A 20,333-nucleotide genomic window follows, 5' to 3' on the forward strand; every position below is an offset into this window, starting at 1 on the left:
GCTCTCGCCCCGGTCTCATCCTCAGCCTTGGCCCTCCCATGAGGAGAAGAGTGGGCTCCTTTTGAACCCTGCATCTGCACGAGCATCTGCACACAGCAGCATAAACTGGAATCAGCAAGTGAATCCAAATACCACCGAGAAATATGAACCGTGTCAAACTGAAATATAGCTGCAAGTTAAGATCTCTGCACTGACATTGTGTAGCTGTTACCTGTGGCCCTTTGCGAGCTGCAAGTGTCCTTTGTTGTTGACCCACCTGCCACATTTATTGTACATTCATGCCACTTTAAATATGATTTTCCTTCTTCTTTGCATTCACATGTTGTACAGGGTCAACTTTCTACACACACACACACAGTCCTCTTTTATTTTATGAAAGAACAAGAGAGAAATTAAAAGTAGCTAAAAACAGTAGGTGATTTCTACTTTTGATTTACACTCTCTAAAAGTTGAGCTTTACTGTCTGACAGTAATGCTTATGTGATATGTATATACATAACCTTGAATGCTTTCATCAACAAAACAACGCAAAGAGGAAGTGATGGTCACAAATGACATGCCACCCTTTGCTGATACGGACCGAATGATCCAGAAATGATACAGAGCACCAGCGATGCTTCTGTTGCCACTTTGTTTCCTTCATGCGTCACCTGGTGGCCCACGGCTCGTAGCTGGATGACTCTTATCACATAGCGCCAACTGCAACGTTGAGCACCAAATATCCTCATTAGTTGCGTGCTAGTTTGTTCATGTTTAAAGTGCTCTCATTGCACTCATGTGGGGAAGTAAAAACATGATTATCACACGTGAAAAGCAGAATCGCAGTTGGTACTAGGACAGCCGAGTGTTTAGTAAAATCTCTCTCACTCGGTATCTCAACAGGGCATCTGTCAGAGTATCAGCCGGATCAATCTTTGAAGCGGTGATGAGTTTTGAAAGTTTTCACTCGGTGCAGAGAAACCATGCAGACAAACTCAGTCAAAGTTTTTCAGAGGCACCATGAGGATGAGTGTCGGGGCACAGCTGCTCATTTGAACACAAACTGTTCCTCCATAAGAGATTAAAGGAGTAGCTCATATACACACACGCACCGATGCAAACGCACACACTGTCACCATTAACTCCATATTGCATCATCAAAGACAAACCCTCTTCCATTCCCCGGATACTTTATGTTTCTGTTCCCTTCTCATCTGTCCGCTGCTCGGTCGGACCAAGACACGATTAGACACGCGCATAGTGTACACACACTAACACACACTTGATGTCTGGATACAAGGCATCAGCTGATGTGTTTCCTCTCTGTTTTCCCTTTTTCCTTTCTCTTTCTTTTTCCAGTGGCACATCAGAAAACCCCCTTTCTTCGTAGGCAATGGTAGTGATAGAGTATTTCTGTGTAATGACCTAATTCGATTCAGCAGAAATGGAGAGATGCTGTGCAGATCAAGAGCTTCAGAATGGAACAGCGCAAAGTCCTTCTCCCTGGTCTTTTGTTGCATCTCTGTTTGAAAGCCCACAGAACGTTGTGGCCTCCCCGGTTTTTAACTGGATGAGGCGTCATTTTCTCAACAACATGGGACAGCTGTCACCGTGGAACAACAATCTCACTTTTTGTGAGGGGGGGGGGAGAAAATGCAGATGAACCATTTCTTTCCCTCTCTCATCTTGGAGGAATGTGTAAGTCGTCTGTTTTCTGTGTCTGCAGAAAGCTTGCGGAAGTCGGCGGATGTGTAAAGACGCAGCCTTCTCTCTAACTTTAACAGTCCCTTCACCTCATTCATTCTTAAAGCCACCTCGCTTTTAAAGGCCTTATTTGCGTCCTGTGAAGTATTTATATTTACAAGCAGACTCTCTGCCATTACTTATGCATGCTGTTACCATCTCGCTCAATAATTCACGGCGCATCCTCACCAGACGGGACATGGCAGGCTTGGCCCTGAGAGCTCCCCTTCGCTTTCAAGATTTTTTATTTCCCTGCAGTTCTGCACGGGGGAGGAAGAATGAGACAATGAAAATGATATTGGTTATTCTGCTGAAAACTCTACAAACATGAACCTCGGCTGTAGTGCTATACTGAACAGGAAGCTGTGTTTGCTTTGGCTCGGGTTCATTCTGATAAGCTGAGAATCTCTAAATGTGGGTGAAAGACATTGAACACCTGGTGGACCGTGGCTCTTTTCAGAGTCCCCTCGCAAATGTTTGCCCGTGAAATATCCCCATCTGTTTGGTGGAGTTCTGTTGGATGTAAAAAAGCTAAGAAATGTTCAGCAGTTTTCACCCCCCTATCCTGTATAACTGCTGTCTGACAGGCACTGAAGTCCGGAAATTTTCCGGAAATTTTCAGGGGCTGCATATGAGAACGACAATGTCCACAAATGTAGCTATATATATTTTCCAGCAACTTTTCCAGCCAGCCCCCTAGTAACATTTCCAGAAAATGTTCTGAGAATGGTCAAATACAGCAGGAAAATCTCCAAAAATCATATCGAGGAAGTGGGCGTGTTGATGACTGTAAACAAAAACACACAGGAACTATCATCATGTCCTGCCTCCTGCATGCTCCACGCAGACGACACAAAATGTTCCACAAATGATCCCGTTTGTCTGAACTGAATCAGATCTCCCGCTGCGTTCGTCATATGTGAAAGGAAAACTCTGGAAAATGTCTGGACCCAATTTTCTGAAAACAGCTAATGACATTACAATAAAGTCAAGCCAAAGCAAATCACAGCCGGTGCACTAGAAGTGGCACAAGTTTTGTTTGTTCGTCACAACTTAACTAGAAGCATAAGTGCAGTATCACCACACTTCATATTTCCCAAATGTTGCAACGTCTGATTCAAATAGACAACTTTCCTTTTCACAATCTTCCACAACAGCTCACCATCTTTTCACCTTTGATCGAAAATGACGTATTTCGGCTTTAAAATCAGGCAAAGTCCATTTGATACACACACAAAAAAAAGTGTGGTTGTAATGTGATGGTTCAGTTAAGGTGAAAAGGGTATGAATTCCTCCCCTGTTATTTCACACAAGACTAGAGGCCAAAGCAGCACCTCACTGGAGACAATCCTCTCCTCTGCCCTGAGCTGAGATTCCCTTTCTATCCCTCCCAGTCGGCTGCAGCTGAGAGGCAGAAAAGAGGGTGTTTAGAAGCAGGTGACTGCGGAGCTCAGCCGACCATCACTAAACCTCTCCTGCGAGCCCCTTTGAGTCAAAGGGCCCACCAACTGGGGGATGTTGGTATTGCCCACGTTTCCTTACATTTGAACATTTCCCCCTCAGGCACATACTAGAGAAATCCACTTGTCATATTGTGAGAGCACTTTGTTTTTTACTCGGCTTAGTCAACTCACGATACTGCCTCGGGAGAGTATCACATGATAAACCTGATGAAAAGGTTATGGGATGGGTCGGTGAGTACACATGAACGTATGGTCTCTGTGCTCCTTATTGTGGGATGAGTCACTTCAGATTTGGAGGAAAAATAAGACCCGGCTCAGGACAGGATTTCGGGGGGAATTGTTTTTACTCTGTTTAACAAAGCGGAAAAAATTCTCAGCAGGACAGACTGTAGCTCATTTTCACCAGAAAGTATCAACAGAACTTGGTTACTCATGCCGTGTGTGTGTGTGTGTGTGTGTGTGTGTGTGTGTGTGTGTGTGTGTGTGTGTGTGTGTGTGTGTGTGTGTGTGTGTGTGTGTGTGTGTGTGTGTGTGTGTGTGTGTGTGTGTGTGTGTGTGTGTGTGTGTGTGTGTGTGTGTGTGTGTGTGTGTGTGTGTGTTTCTGTGGATCTGCAAGGTTTGTACAACTCCGCAGACAGCTGGATGATCGTGCCCAACATCAAGCAGAACCACTACACGGTGCACGGCTTGCAGAGTGGCACCCGGTACATCTTCTTTGTCAAGGCCATCAACCAGGCAGGAAGCCGCAACAGTGAGCCGGCACGCCTCAAAACCAACAGTAAGTACAGGCACATGTGACACCTCTCCCTGCCGCTCTATGAATACAGAACACACAGGTCTTAAATTAATTTTGTTTCGATATCTGATACAATTTGGCGTTTTTTAGCTTGATGTTTTTCCCAGTGGGGTTTTGTTTGCTTTATAAATGAATGGAGGACTAGATTACTTTATGATCACTATTTCTTTTGGCTTAGATTTGAGATTGTTAAAGCCATGTGCCTATGAAAGGTTCCATGAGAGCTCACTCAATGATTTTAGTCTAGGAGTGAGTCTGAACACTGTTCAGAAACATTTCTTTTTCCTCATATTCCCAGAAGGAGGGATATCATCATCTCTGACTGATGCATTGAATCAATTGCATCATCTGGAATAAAGAATCTGGACAGGCTTTCTTGTCCAAGACTTTCACAGATCCCAGGCCATTGTTGTACAGTACTTTGGTCACAGCATAAGATTCCTTTATGTGATGTCAGTTCAGCTACAAATGGTTTAAGTCGTATATACGGTTTTTGCTTGTTTCTTTGTCGCTTGTTTCAAATCAATATATATATATATATAAAATAACAAATAAATAGCACAAAATAGTCCGATTTGCTCATAATTGCGTAAAGCATATCATTACCAGTCAGGTTGCTTAAGGTTTCACGCAGCACGTGTATTAAAAATATCTCTTATCAATTATTTAGCTTCACTCTTTAGGCTTGTCTGAGTACTTCTGAATTCAAAAGTAGGCATTAAGTGTTGTGGGATTAGTTCACGGTACATAGAAGCATCTATTTCTACAATTAATATAACTATGGCAGACAACTATCTGCTTGAGGCATTAGCTCCATATGTACATTGAGCTTTAATCCCCCAAAAGAGTGCACGTGTGAAGCCTCGTGTCACTTTACTTTCTCATAAGAGGTCAAGTTTGTCTGTCTGTCTAAACAGCACATATGAGAGCTTCTTATTTCTTTCTTTTCCTCTCCTACCCACCCGTCAGCTTGACCTGAGTTATGTGAAGGCTTCACTTTTAGACCTGCGCATACCACATACCTGCACCGCTCCAGACACCATGTTGCCCTAGAACAGCAAGTGGAGAATGTTAATAGGCAGCATGACATCTCTCTTACGACTCTCTTCTTTTTTTTGTTGACTCTCTCTTTCTGCTACCGAGCTTGGTTACTGTGTTTCTTGTTTAGCAGTGAATTTCTGCAGACTGAGGAATCGTGTTTTTTGGGTTTTTTTACATCTTCAATAGTCGTACTTTCCTTGCTCCTGGCACATGCAGTGTAGTCGTTTCTCTAACTAGGTGAATGCAGTGTTTTTTTTCCTGCCCCTTAAAAAAAGATTATGTTTAATTGAGACTTTTGCTACCTTATCAGTCTCTCTCTTTCTCCAGCGCACAGTAAATAAAATGAAGAAAGCGACATTGCAAAGTGACAGAGGGCAAAATGTGAGCAAATAAAACAGTATAAAAGGATCGGTCCGGTTAGGGCATGTTAGGTTGCAGTAAACCCAATAGACATGCTAACAAAGAAAAGTAACTAGAATGGCATTCAGTTGAACGCATACTTCCACCATACATCTCTACTCAATAGATCCATGCATTATTCCCTGGGATGTCGGTTAAAATGTAAAAATGAAAAAGAAACCTATCTCGTGATGTAAAAAACTAATAAAAACTTGGATCCAGATCTGCACAGAAGTTAGATTGGTTCTTTCTTGGCCCATGTCCAAGACATAGTTTTGGCGTAATCCTGCTGACAAACAAACCAACCAACCAACGAAATATGAACACGGGTGAAAACTTAAACTCTTTGGCAGAGGTAAAAGTACACAAAAATACAGGCGTGCAGCATTACCAAGAGATCCTAGTTCAAGTAAAGACTTCTTAATGTGCCTTTTTAAGAGGGTGAAGGTCGAATGTAGAAAGTGACATTGCCCACAGTCTACTCTATGGAAATACCAAAATATTCCTCAGGCTGAGCTGCGGCACATTAGAGTTAAAGCCTCAGCGATATAGCTAATTTAGGATGTGCCTGAAGGATGCTCAGTTAAATTTTAAATCAGCCTTAAATTGCAGAAGTAGTACAGCGGAGCTAAAATGGAGATGATATGCCAGCTCCTCGTAGCTGCTGTCAGGAGTCTGGCTGTGGTATTTAGGATTAACTGTAATCTGGATACACTCTGCTGGGTAAAATAGGTGCGTGGAAAACTGCAGTAGTTGAGGGATGATCTCTCTCCCTCTGTCAGTGCGCACGAATACTAAATGGGCCTGTGAGAAGGGGGGAGCTCCAGTGGTGGCCCCGGACTCTGAATGTGAAAATGCTGAAAAGTAATATGCTCGCTGGTAGATGTGGGACAAAGGGATCAACCAGCTGAGACCCACACACCCGTTTGTCCCTGTCTGTGACCACTCTAGCATTTTAAAAGCCATGTATGTTGCGCTTTGTAATTACGTGTGTCCAATTACATGTGTCCTCATCCAAATCTAAACCTGTCAGCTCCAAGCACAGGAAAAAAGGAAACACAACTGTAAACAGACAAAAATGTAAGTTTGTTTACCGAACATTTGCACAACTTCTATAAGTAATGTAACGATCAATCCTGCATCGGAGCCATGTATTTTCTCGACTCGCCGGTGGCCTTTTAAAGTGTGAGGCATGAGAGAAACAAGACTTTTACGATGTCCCAGCTGCCTATAAAACTCTTCTGTGTTGCCTAAAGCGGCTATAATCGATAGTTTTATCTGCCGATGTACTAAATGCTTTATGGGCCGAAATTTGATTAGACTCTTGGACCTTCTGGTGTTGTGAAGTTGATATTAAACTGCTAGGAAATTATAGTTTGGTAAAGTGTGGGGGGTGTCTACTGTGTGAGTTAAAAGGGTAAAAGAGGAATCACAATTTGTATTTTTGTAGTTTATCTGTTTATTGGATTTTTTTGTTCAAATTTTTGTTTTGTGTCGACAGCAAGATAAGGTACGATGAATAGTGTATGCTGTTCTTTAACGACCAGTGCATATTCTACATTTACTCTACCTGAAGCGTATACAAGCTTTAAGGGTAAAAAACAAACGATAGGGAGGTTGAGGTAAGGGGCATTAGTTTGGTTGCAATATGCACTCTCACCACTAGAGGCCACTAAATCCCACACACTTTAGTGCTATAACTTTAAGATAATAGGACACAAAGGCATACTTTGAATTTTGTCCTTTTTTCTGTTCATAGTACCAACTCAATATATTTATTCAGTTATTAGGGAAGAGGGCGGCCTTTGAGAGAGCTTTGCCCTCTCCACCAGCACACCTGTCCTGCATGTGAAGCTGCCATCTGGTACTTTTAAACACGACAGGTTTTGTGCGGACACACACACACACACACACACACACACACACACACACACTCAAAATCTTCCACACACGCTCTGCCTGTGGGACATGGAGCATGTCAGTACTTTAACTCATTTCTAATGGCATCAGTGGATTAATGCCTCAGTGTGATGTGGGCACGTCATGGAGCCGAGGAGCATTTAGAGGTGAAGTGCAGGGTATCTGGAGCCGGCGGTTCACAGACGCTCAGGACTCGCTGTCTAACGGGGGACAATATGAATAACGCTCAGAAGCTGCCCCATTTATTCTGTCCTCCCTTGATGCAGACAAATGATGAGTTTGTGTCGGCATTTTTCAACATCAATCTCTTTTTCTCACTCGGTCACAATATAACTTTTTTTAAATGTTTTACCATAGCAAACGCCTCATCATATAAGTAAGTAATGTGATATTATGCGTACTCAAGAAGTAGTAGGGGCATGTTTTACAGTACAAAAAATCATATGACAATAATTACCATTATGAAGCAGTTATATATTACTATTCTGCCAGCATTTCATAAAAGGGAGCTCTTTTCTAAGAAGGGAAGGCCAGACTCATTGGCTCATTATGAATTTTCAATTACATCTTTCTTTATTGGCCTGATATGCAAATACTTTTATGTGACAAAGTCTATAGGGAAAGAGAAGAGAGTGCATTAAGGAGTAAAACTTATTCGTGAGAATTAAGGGACATTATAATGTATCTGTTGTTGTCTACATCCTGTCTGAAATGACAATTCATTTCAGAAAGTCCATGTATCTTGAATTCAAACTAGATAGATAGATAGATACTTTATTGACACTAAGGGAAATTAAGTCTTGGTACACTCCTACTCGCTGTCAGTCCTCCTCTTCTCTTGCAGCCAGTGCTATCAGCAGGAAAAGCGTGTCCACCCACAGGCGAGTTGGGTTGAGATGTTGAGCCTCTGATTGGCAACCAGCATTTCCTCGCTGCTGCAATGGTTTAGACAAGCCGTCAACATAACAAAAACAACGTTCACTATTTTCTAACCATGATTGAGGTTTGATGGTTTTCATTATGGAACCTACTCTGTGCGTGCGTGTGTGTGTGTGTGTGTGTGCGCGCGCACGTGTGTGTGTGTGTGTATACATGCATCTGTCAGTCTGTTTCACGCGTCTTTGTCCCTCGTTCTTTCTCTTCCCTCCCACTCTCTCCTCCCTCTTTTTTCTCAGAGGAATTGGTATTCAGACTAAAGAGCCTCACTCATCTGTTCTGGTGAAGCCGAGCAATGTGATTTGGATTAAAATGGGTCACAACAGAACCGATCACAAATATCTCCCTTTGACAGGCTTATTAGGGTTGTCCATAGATTCTGCTGCTGTGCGAGCTCGAGCATCGAGCATCGAGCCTTTGAGCTGAGAAACCACAAGTTCTTGAAGTCACTCGACGTCTCTCTTTCTGTCCAAGGCTAGATTGGAGGGTTTAGCTGTCGCATCTTTTAAGATGAGAGGCTCTGGGGCCTTTTAGCCTAAGCTCATCATATTTCAGGCAGAGGATTGTAAAGCAAAGAACGCAGTGGCAAGTTACACAAACACTGGAAAGTCATACATCACAACTGTGTCTGTTCAAAAGAGAAACTCCTTAGCACGCCTAAAAATAGAACACTGTATTTGTGTAAAACTAATTGGAATGTGCTAAATGTTACCACAAAATCAAACGCCTAGGTGCATTTTCAATAGTTTTCCAACTATACAATCAACCGACTAGTAAAATGAACAATATAAATTAGAACTTTTATCTCTGTAATCACAGACGTTGACAGAATAGGGATTGAATATACATATCACACAGTGCCTAACAAATGTTAAAAGAAAACTGCCTTTTTTTCTGTCTTTCTTCCCATGACATTGTTCTCTTACGCAACGTCACGTCTTGGCCTGGAACTATCAATGATCTTCCCGTATGTCCCTTTTTAACCCCGCTCTTGGCACGTCGTCCTCCGTTACCCCTGGCTACGGCATATGGCCTTCCACCGATCTTTTTTTGCCATCTGTCAGTTTGTCCTGGAGGTAAAGCTTTTCATCTCAAGATGCCGCAACTCTCCCTCTCATTGTAATCCCCGGCAGATGTACGCAAGCTTTGTGTTCACATTTGCTTTGTTGTTACAGCACCTGCAGCCTACATAGCATTGTGATGATGACATCAATAATAACTTAATAATCATTATAATTATAAACACGCATTGACAAGCCAGATGTGGACTGACATACTAGGAGCCGTCCGCTCGTGATCAGATCACCCAAGACGTATTTAAATGTCTGGAATGAGGAGGGCCTAAAGGGGACAGAAATCCTGACAAATGAAGGTTTTGTGAGGTTCAAGAGGCTATATCATGAACTCCACCAATTTTACACATAAAAGCCTGTTTACAGGACTTGGGGAGCAATACTTCATATGTGAGAAAAGTTGTATGTAGCCTTTTGTGGCTCCAGTGGGAGCTGCACGAAATCTGATAAATTGCCTCAAGTTATGTCACTCGAGTCAGCATCGGCTAGAAGTGAAAATGAAAAGACATCCGGGGGTGTGAGAGCTGGAAAGAAGTGAGCTCACCAGACCTTCTGCTGGCTGCACCTCGTCTCTCTGCTCGAGGCCCGCAGCTCGAGGTGGAATTTGCCACTTTTAGCCACAAACGCACCTGACTCACCGACTTCGCAGTCGGCAGTCATGTTGCTTGGCAGGTAACGTGTGTGTGTCAGGTTTTGACAAGGTAGAAGAAGGCATGGACTGAAAAAGAAAATGTCCTTGGTTTTGCTGTATTAATTGTATTTTATTTTTTTATTTTTCTTAAAAAATCTGTCCATTAAGCGATTGACAGGTTCACAGGACCGGAGTGTTTAATCGGTGGAGTGCTCTTTTAATGGCTTGGCACATTTACCAGAGCACAGTCTTGCGCAATTCTGTTTGCTTGATTGAGACGACATTTAAAATCATGGCGTGTCGTCTTACAGCTTTCACGTGTTTTTTTAGGTCACCGAACCCTGAGTGGCTCAGAGTGAACAACAGTGGTGCTAATGCTGCGGTATACGGACGTATCGCCGCGCTGTAAGATGCTCACAGCGACCACGTGAAGTAGCTCACAGCTTCCTGAAATACATATGAATTAATTATGACGATGAAGGCAGTCAAGATGCGCGCGTGTGTGTGCGTGCGTGTGTGTGCGTGTGTGTGTGTGACCTCTTGTTGCTCTGACCACACTTGTGCATTTACCTCAGAGCGAACCGTGGCCAGGTACCTACACTTATGTCCTCTCAAGTGAATTGAGGAACGTAAAAAAGATGCGGAGAGGGGCGAGAGTATGAAAGTGGATGAAAAGTGACAGATTGAGCGTGAGAGGGGGGGAAAAGTATTGAGCGAATAAAAGACACCAAATAGCTCTTTGCAGGTATGAGTGTCTGCAGACGTGAGTGCCCTCGATCCACTGCATTTTACCCATTAACAGGGTCCAGACCTCAGCGATATACACAGATGGCCCCAAAAAGGAATCAGTCCAGTCCAGTTAAAGTCTGTGAATCTTAAGTCAATGGGCCAGATGTTGCCCTAATATGAATGAAATCATTTGTTTAATGTTAAGGCTCATAAGAGTCATAGTTTGCAGGATTTACTCAATTGTTTTTCAGATTTGTAACCCTTTTTTAATATTTAAAATGAATATAGGCACATTTTTTATAAATGAAAAAGCGAAAATAATGAAGCTAGGCTAATTAATTCAAAGCCAAGCATGCATCTTGTCATTTTCACATTATTAAGTCAGAGCCGCGTCTTCTGACTAACATAATAGTCATTATGTTTCACCATATTTTTTGTGCATTCATCAGCGTGATATTGAGTTACGGTTGCATGAGTTTGGTCACAACTTATTAGAGTGGCGGTTGACAGAACCAGAAACCACATGAATCTCAACAGCTTTAAATAGATTGTGCCCTGTTTATGCATTTTTAATTGGCCATGGTCTGTCCCATGAATTCATTCCAACAAGACGCCACGTTGCAGTAGAAAAGCAAAGCAGTTTGTTGATTAAGGACAAAAGGTCAAGGTTCACATTGTCTGCCGCTTCATGTTCAAAGATTAGCAAAGAGGTACCATGGTATCGTTATGCAGTAGGTTTCTGAAATCTGAATCTGTGTTTAGTATTCCATACTGCAAGCCAGTGACTACCAGGTAAGGTCAGACCGTTCACTGTCTCATTTGATAGCGCCTGCAGGTTGATGTCTAATTTAAGTGGTTGTGTGATTTCCTCAGCTGAGAATTCAGCTTCATGTTCCCCAACCAAAACCAACCTTTTCTAAGAGGTATTTAATTCTATGTGAAGGCTGCATGTGTGATATATTCTTTCACTTGTTGCCTTCACATGAGCACTGATATTTGCTTTCCTATAAGTGTCTTTTTATAGGAAGGAAGATGATAAATCTATGAGATTTTCTAAATATAAAATAATTGCAAAATTGCAAAAAGATCCATCTCTGGTCAAACCCTTTTATTACACCAAATGTTACGCTGCTTGATTGTTGTTACGACTCAGATTGAGTTTGTTTGACCCTCATTTGCACCCGTCCCACAGTGTAAAGCCTCCAAACATTAACATCCTCTGGAGCCGTTTTGTAGAACAGTGCAGCAGGATGGTGTGATGTAGGAGTTCCAACAACATAAATCCAGGCTTAGATACGTTCTCATGTAGCAGCTTTAAAAAAAAATCTGTGTAAAACAAGTTCTATTTTGAGTGAGTATATTGTTTGTGTCAAAGCAAAAGCTAATCTGAATGCATGCTGGCCTTCCTCTGGGCAGCTACTGAGCTGAAAGTCATTCCAAGAGTGTGTGTACAGTATGTGTGCAATTTCTCGAATCCCAGTTCTTACATCAAGTAAACAGCTAAAAATCCAGGCAGACAATATCAGATGTCAAGGTGCCCCAGGGGTGTGCTTACCTCTTTACTTCCTGCTAAAGGACCTTCAATAAAATTTGCTCAGCATACATCTCTGATGGCAGGCCTCCAGCTTCCACGCTGCCCCTAAAGTAAACAGGGGGAGATGGGGAGGAGACGAGAGAAGGAAGAAGTGTAGGGGAGGATAGAAAATAAGAGGATAGGGGCATCCCAATGGTCTGGTGGTATATGACGCATTCCTCATAATTAAAATTACTCTGGTGAGAGGCCTTTTCAGCCACTTTTGCAAATAAAAAATTGTGTCCTCAAGCACATTTAATTCTCAATGATGTATTGGTTATTAGTCCTGGTAGGATTGGATGGCATCTATGTCCCTATCCGGACTATGGTCCGTCTATGAGTGACCTCATACAGTTAATGGTATTAACCTTCAAGGTGAGTGGACTGTACTAAAATATATATACATTTTTTCACATTTATCAGCACCATTAACAAGGCATGAGCAAGACACCTGTTTTATTGTGATGATGGGATATAAGAAAGTACATTTTACAACATTGCATACAGTATTTCAGCTTTTAGATTACCTGTCATTGATGGGGAAAAAATGCCTTTCACGTGCTTTTGCTTAAACCATCACAGCCACTTTCTTTCCAAAAATGGCTTCTTAATCACAGTGAAATTCTGAGCAGACCCAGAAGCCTTATTTTTCCAGCGCTAGTCTCTGAAGACTCTTCCAAGTTCATTACAGGGTGAAGTCGGAGAAGATCAGGGACTTCTCTGCTCTTTATTACACAAAGACATTTTTCAGCTTTTGTAAAAAGTAGAACGAGCTGAAAAAAAAAAAAAATTGGCAACAAGAGGTGAGAAGACGAGATGAGATACACGTGAACTCACATTGCCAAGAGTTCGTGCTCTGCACCTCATCCCCCTCCAGCGCTATAGAGTATCCCAGCTGTGTTCCATGACGGATGTATTTTTAATCTCACCAGTATAAATCTGTCCATGAGAGCAGTCGGCTCAGTTGGATTACATACCACATTACATATGGATCAGTCAATTAGAAGCCAATGGGCGTGCAACCATGCATTTTAATGACACCGAAATGATTTGCGAGTTTCGACGGGGAAGTGGAAACCTGTAAAAAGATATGAGGCCGCGTTAGACTGCTGATGTGCCGAGGGAGCGCCCCGCGTCCCCGACAGTGCCGGTTTCTACTGCAGGGATTGTTTAGTTATGTAGCGAAATAAATCTCTCAGAGAGGCAGCTCAATCTCAGCAAAAACATGAACCCGGGAAAAAGACGTAGCGAAACTGACTGAAATGAAATTATGTCCATTACCTTGATGCTGTCCCACTGCAAGTCTTTAAACAAGGACCCAACGGAGTGAAGTGGGCGGAAAAAGCTTTTCATTAATGTTCCACCAATAATCGCCACTTTTATTCCTCTTGTGTGTGTGTGTGTGTGTGTGTGTGTGTGTGTGTGTGTGTGTGTGTGTGTGTGTGTGTGTGTGTGTGTGTGTGTGTGTGTGTGTGTGTGTGTGTGTGTGTGTGTGTGTGTGTGTGTGTGTGTGTGTGTGTGTGTGTGTGTGTGTGTGAGAACACTCATCTTGCAGTTTCTCAAGAGAGGACAGAAATTCCTCAACAACTATCACAACCCGATCCAAATTCAACAGTTGTTTTAGTGTAGTGCCGTTTTACCGGTGAAAAATCTCAGTTACATTTGGATCGTCCTGCCAGCCTATACATATACATACACATGTATTCTCACATGAATTCACAATTCACACCCAAGCTTATTATGCCATTCCATTCTGAGGAATCCTGCTCCCGTTGAGCCAAAACATTTCCTCTCGGCCACTTACTGTATGTCTGCGTGTGTGTAGCGTGTCTGTGTGTGTGTGTGTGTGTGTGTGTGTGTGTGTGTCTCTGCTTGTCCTCTACTGTCACGTGTGTCTTCCCTTCCCCAACCTCGGGCGCAGCCGGGCCTCTAAGGAGTCATCCCCTGGAAAGGCATGACAGAGCCCCAGTGTTTGGAAATGGCTGTGCTGGCAGCGATAAGCAGTTCAAAGAAGAGAGCGCATTAATGTAATTGGCTGCCAGCAGCACACTGGCCTCGTCGTCTCATAGCCACATGCGGTAACACACACTCACCACACGGATTATAGGAGGAGAGTGTGTGTGTGTGTGAGAGAGAGGATGAGAATGAGAGAACGGAGGAGGAGAGATGAAGGGAAGGGCAGATAGAGGGAGGGGAGGAGAAGGAGGAGTCGCGGGCGTCATTGTGTCGCTCATTAAGCCATGGGAGGCTCAGGGAGGCCGACAGATGAGAGGAGAGGTGTCAGAGTTAAATGTCAGGTCCGGAAGGGAGGTGGCTGACCTCCATGAAGTCTACACACACATACTGTACAGTACAGGGACACGTATACATTACAGTACACACACACAGGTAGTCAAATTATCCCCCTTAACTTCTCTCCTCCTCCTCACACATTAACTCCTCTCTCTCTCTGCCGCTCTCCTAGTTTTGCCCTCTCTATTTCCCACCCATTACACCCAAATTACTGGTGTCATTGCAAATTGATTTGCTGCGACTAGATAGCAGCATTTCCTCTGAATGGTCTGGCTGCTACCTACTGCAGTGGAAGTGAGGGCTATTTCCTTCGGCTAATTTCCCAGTCCGTGTGATGAGAGGCGCGGAGGAGAACGCCGGGTGGCTTCCTCCGCCGTTGTGAAATGTTTTCCCCAAAGGCTGCGAGTAGCTTTGAAGTTCAGACTCACGTCCTTGTGTTTAAAACAGCCTGTTCTTCTGTCTGTGTTCTCTGCCGGCTCTTCTCACCGTGTGTTTTGCTTTTACTGCTGCTCCCAGTTCAGCGTCTTCGTTCCCTGATCTCGTGGTCTCTGTCAGCTTTTTCTACTTGGCAATATTAGGTGATCGTGGACATTTCTGTTTCCTTTGGCCTTTAGAATGTACTAGTCCGTGTTTTTTTTCATCCTTTTACAGTTTTTATTCCTTTCAGAATCTTTCCAGTGATTTTGCATATAGAGGTTCTGTTTTGCCAAGAAAAGGTGATGGTGATAGCGACGTTAGTGATAATGATGATTATCGTTAGCAGCATTAGATGCCAAAACACAACGCAGATCCTGTAATGCATCAACTTCTGTCCCCTTCCAGGTCAACCCTTCAAGTTGGACCCAAAGACGGCCCACAAGAAGCTTCGTCTGTCCAACGACTGCCTGACCATGGAGAAGGACGAGAGCTCACTAAAGAAGAGTCACACCCCGGAGCGTTTCAGTGGCACGGGCTCCTATGGATCAGCTGGTAATGTCTTCATTGACAGCGGGTGCCATTACTGGGAGGTGCTGCTGGGAGCATCCACATGGTAAGAAACACACACACACACACACACACCAGTGCACTATATGCGCCTGCAAGGAGGTTTGGTAAACTGAAATATTCTTCTTCAGGGAGTTTATATCGAGGCTGTTATGCAAACACACACTTCCACACAGCAGACACACACTCCCCACACATAGTGTATACTCTTATCCTAATTATATTCTTTTCACTAATTGGCTCTGAAGTAGACCTCTTCATGCAGGAAAGACCCAAAGGGCCCGTGCCTATCTTGTGTCCTCAGCATGAGGTAGCTTGGCTGTGCAAGTGAAGTGATTAAGGAGGAAGCTAGTTTCAGATCACAAATGCATTCCAAAATGTGCCCTCCCTGCAGGTATGCCGTTGGCGTGGCCTACAAATCAGCCCCGAAGAACGAATGGAGTGGCAAGAACTCCTCCTCGTGGGTGTTCTCGCGCTGCAATAACAACTTTATGGTGCGCCACGACGGCAAGGAGATGCTGGTGGAGGCAAGCCTGCAGTTGAGGCGGCTGGGTGTTCTGCTAGACTATGACAACAACTCGCTGTCCTTCTACGACGCCATGAACTCCCAGCACATTCACACCTTTGACATCTCCTTCCTCCTGCCCGTCGTACCTACTTTCATGATCTGGAACAAGTCGGTCATGATACTCTCAGGGCTGCCCGTCCCCGACTTTGTTGATGCTGTGGCCTCAGATCTGCAGGAGCAGCAGCAGATGGGCCTATGCCGACAAGAGTCGCCATACTTGACCGGGATGAAGACCTGCCACTGAGAAAAGGTCGAGCAGAGTCCACTCAGGCCAGGTGACTTTGACAAAGTGACTGAGTTCTGCTCCAATCTCCATTACAAGTGGACTGGTTACTTTTTATGGATTTAGAAAGTGATGGAAATATGCACACAAAAATGTCAGTCCTGATAGTTTGTAGCCATCCAATGCTTTGCGAATCATTGAGGAGGCGGGAACAAGGTCTATTGGCTGTAATCGTTTGGAGACGTAAAACAGATCTGATGCTTTGGAGTCACTGAGAGAGCTCCGGTTTGTCTTTCTATTTGATTTACTTTCCTCTTGATTTGACCCTAGGTAGAAGACCTAGATTGTTTTTTTTTTAAACACTGCAAAAGCAGAGGCAGACAAAAATGAAATATTAATATGATTTTAAATGTCGGTCACATATTTCTGACATATGGAGATTCAAATTTAAGGTTTGATTAATTGATCAGAAATTACTGTTTAAGGAATAGTTTGACATTTTGGGATATACACTTATTGCAGGATTGTGTTTGTGTGTCAGAAAACGAACACGCGCATGTCTGAAAACATTTATTCTGTTAAATGTGAATGTGTTAGATGCATCAAGTTTGCCAACACAAATACACAAGGTCGTGGACTAATCCTTACAACAGAGTGCATCACAATTCTTTTGTGTCACTGTTCACGTGGTGAAACATAAGTTGCTGCAAGTGGCCGTTGCAAAAGTCTTCTCCTTGGTCTTCCTCCTAGATTTGGCCCAACAGCTTTCCAAGTTTCAGGAAGTGTTTACGTTGCTCCCAGATATTAACAAGATCACGGGGGCAGATTTGCATCATGTGACTACTCAACTTGTATAATAAGATGTTTATTGAATACTAGAGGAAAAAGTGTTATTTATGACTAGAAGATGGTTTACTTTTATTATTAATCTCAACATATTCATGCACTTTTTGATTAACACTATTTCCCTTCTGTGAGTATTTAAATAGATGGAGCTGAGTGGCGGAGTTGTAACGGGGAGAGAAAGTGACATCAAGTCATATTTTCAAAATTATTTATGATTATGAATTAAAGATGGTTACCAGATATTAACCATATAAATGTTTATCGCAATAAAACACTGCTAAAACCATTTTTTGTGTTAGTTGCAAATGCCAAATCTGGTCACTCAAAGCACTACAGTCTGCTGTAAAGTCTCTGTGCTTTGAAAATAACCAGTGATTATGATGTTGTTTGTGCGTTTTTTATCACGATGAAACGAAGTTCACTCTGTTTTCGACTATTTCAGAGAAGGAGGGGGTTAACACTTTAACTTGCTGTCTGTCGCAATGTCACGGCATGATTGTGTTTTCCTGTGTGATTTGTTAACACATGCACACACACGCACCGACACACGTCATGTTTCATTTATGTTGGCCTTGTCGTGATAAATGCATGATACATTTTAGGATCCCGCGATGGTTCACTAGGTTATTTAAGTAGCTCGTTCAATTTCACCAAACGTTGTCGTCATCAGATATAAATTCATCTGAACATTTGCTTACAACAGATTTGACCTCAATCTCTTTTTGCCGCCCAACCCCTACTCAATGAACTGCTGTAGTTGGATCCATTGTTTTCTTATTATTTGGATTTGAAGGGTAAAGTGTCAATGGCAGTTTCTCTCCGACTTGCTATTCAGGTAGCGGCCATGATTCAGACAATCAAATAAGTATCACAGTTTATGCAGATTTACGAGGTTGTGCAGCAGGAAAAGTGTGGAGGCGTTGTGATAAAGTGACAGTTTAGGTTGTGTTGAAAAAAAGGAAGGTGATTCGCGTGACATCTTGTTAGACGCGTCATGGTCAATTTTCATTCTCTTCGCATCACCAAGTATGTCCTTGATGTCGAATGCGATGAAACATTTGTATTGACAGGCTTATTTGCTTGACGCGAAAAAAACAGACATACCCTGCAAACACACACTTATTTCAATCATTCGCAAGTTACTGTGGTTACTTATTGACAGGTCGAAGCAAGCTAGTGTACGCAGAGCACGTGAAGATGGGCCACGGCCTCCCAGTGTACCTTTTCGACTGTGCGACGTATCCCTCGTGATTCTTTGAACGAAGTTTCGATCACCTCAGTGCTTCTGGCAACAGAGATAATCCACTGGTTGAAGGTAACACAGTGGCAGCTCCAGTATCAAAGGAGGGATATTTTTTTCCTGTCAAGCAGATTAGTGGATGTTACCTGGCCCCCAGACATCCACCCATCTTGTTGAATAATATCAGTCATAAGCTCAGAAAAAACAATGTGTTGATTTGTGATCCGGACTGACAAGCTCAAGTCATCTGTGCAAGTGTGCTTGACTGGGTCACTGCATGATTACGTGACCTTGCTGCAGTTTCGTAACTCTTTCCTTATCTTCATGATGAGGCCTCCAATCTGGAGTCAAGGATATTCTCTATTCACCCCACACAAAAAAAAACATTACAAGGAAATGTTCATTGCCATGCATATCAGATCATTTGCAGTGCTCTTTCTTTCTTTGTGTCACAATTCAATACAGTGAAATATATACAGTGAATGATTTTCAATAGCTACCCACTCCCTGTAGTGAAGTGTAATACTCTAGAAACAATGCAATAGATTCTTCTCTTTGCTTTTCTGTTTGTGTGACTTGGGAGATTATTTTTTACAAATCAAGAGAAACACAGTCCTCTCCTTTTGGCATTTGGACCTTGATAAACAGCACAAAAAGAGCAGCTTTGCTTCCGTGCAAGGCTTTGTGTTTCCATAGATATCATTTCTGCCAGAGAGGAATGTAAATCATAAGGGGAAATATATATTATATAAAGTTGTATAATATACAAAATATATATGAACCAATGTTATTTATGTGAATTTAAGTTCAATTAAAAGTCTGATCCCAGATGTGTTGGAGTCGAGATTCTTTTTTCTTCTCTGTTTTGTTGCTTACAGAACATGCAATCAAAGAAAAAATCGAATTAGTTTTGTACCTGACCTCAATTCATTGAAGGAGGAGGAATACACACTCTCTCTTTTTTTGTAGAGAGTGAGATGAGAAGAGCAACACAATTTAGGTAACTAGTTGTAGCTCCATATCTACTGTACAGACATGTGAGTGGTATGTGTCTTCTTATTTGTACTTTAACAGTAAGAAAGCAAATAAGTTTGTTTCCCAAAATGTCGAACTATTCCTTGCATGAATCTGACAGCCTGGTGCATGACTCCATGAAGATGCATAATACATATATTTTTGGGAGGCAGGTCACGCACAAACATTGTTTTGGACTTCTCGCTGTGCGCCTGAACCCTGCTCTGTAGAAATTTAAAATTCAAGTCAAAGCTTCCAAAGGGGCCGGGCCTTGGAACAAATAAAAAGGCATATTGAGGCTGGCGGGTCATCCAAAGCTCAGGGGTTAGTAAGATTATACCCTCTTAGCCCCCAGCTGTCATCACGGGCATGAGTGCCTCATTACAACAACATCGAACTCAGTGTGCATGGGTCCCAACAGTGCCTGTGAACTTGACATAACCAAACACATACACACATAAACACACACACCACCCTGAAATGATGTGCAATATGTTCACTTATTTTGTAGAACATTTCTTGTGAGACAGGACTGTTTTTGAGGGAATCTCGATCCTAAAACTCTTAAACTTTTCTCTTAGAACATTATAAAAGTCTGTGAATAGAGATAAAAAATTATATGATGATCAGCTTCAAGGCCCCTTTTGTGTGTACCTGACCCTACACCGGTTCCGCTGCTGAAAAGATGAATTATACCCCTCAGGGATCAATATGGTATCACAAACATACATCATACCCATGCCCTGGGATATTTTGGACCAAGTATGTGCAAACATCTGACTGAGAGCAAGAAAATGTGCTGATGCAAAAAAGTTTTTGAGTTCGAGTAATGGATTTTCCCAGCGTCTGCCAGCAGAGAATTGCAGCCGAACTTCACACTTTC

General features: G+C 42.7%; 1 protein-coding gene across 4 annotated transcripts in view; it reads left to right on the plus strand.

The window, feature by feature from the left end:
• mid2 (midline 2) overlaps positions 1–19,266 on the plus strand; it is a 124,806-nt gene extending 105,540 nt beyond the window's left edge. For all 4 annotated transcript variants that reach the window (XM_035648951.2, XM_035648953.2, XM_035648954.2 and 1 more), the window contains 3 exons: positions 3,802–3,963; positions 15,398–15,605; positions 15,954–19,266. In XM_035648951.2, coding sequence (XP_035504844.2) covers positions 3,802–3,963; positions 15,398–15,605; positions 15,954–16,371 — 788 coding nt within the window. In that variant the 3' untranslated portion in view covers positions 16,372–19,266. The remainder of the gene's footprint in view (positions 1–3,801; positions 3,964–15,397; positions 15,606–15,953) is intronic.
• The last annotated feature ends 1,067 nt before the right edge of the window (positions 19,267–20,333 follow it).

This window comes from Scophthalmus maximus, chromosome 9 (assembly GCF_022379125.1).
Source record: "Scophthalmus maximus strain ysfricsl-2021 chromosome 9, ASM2237912v1, whole genome shotgun sequence".
NCBI classification, from domain to species: domain Eukaryota; kingdom Metazoa; phylum Chordata; class Actinopteri; order Pleuronectiformes; family Scophthalmidae; genus Scophthalmus; species Scophthalmus maximus.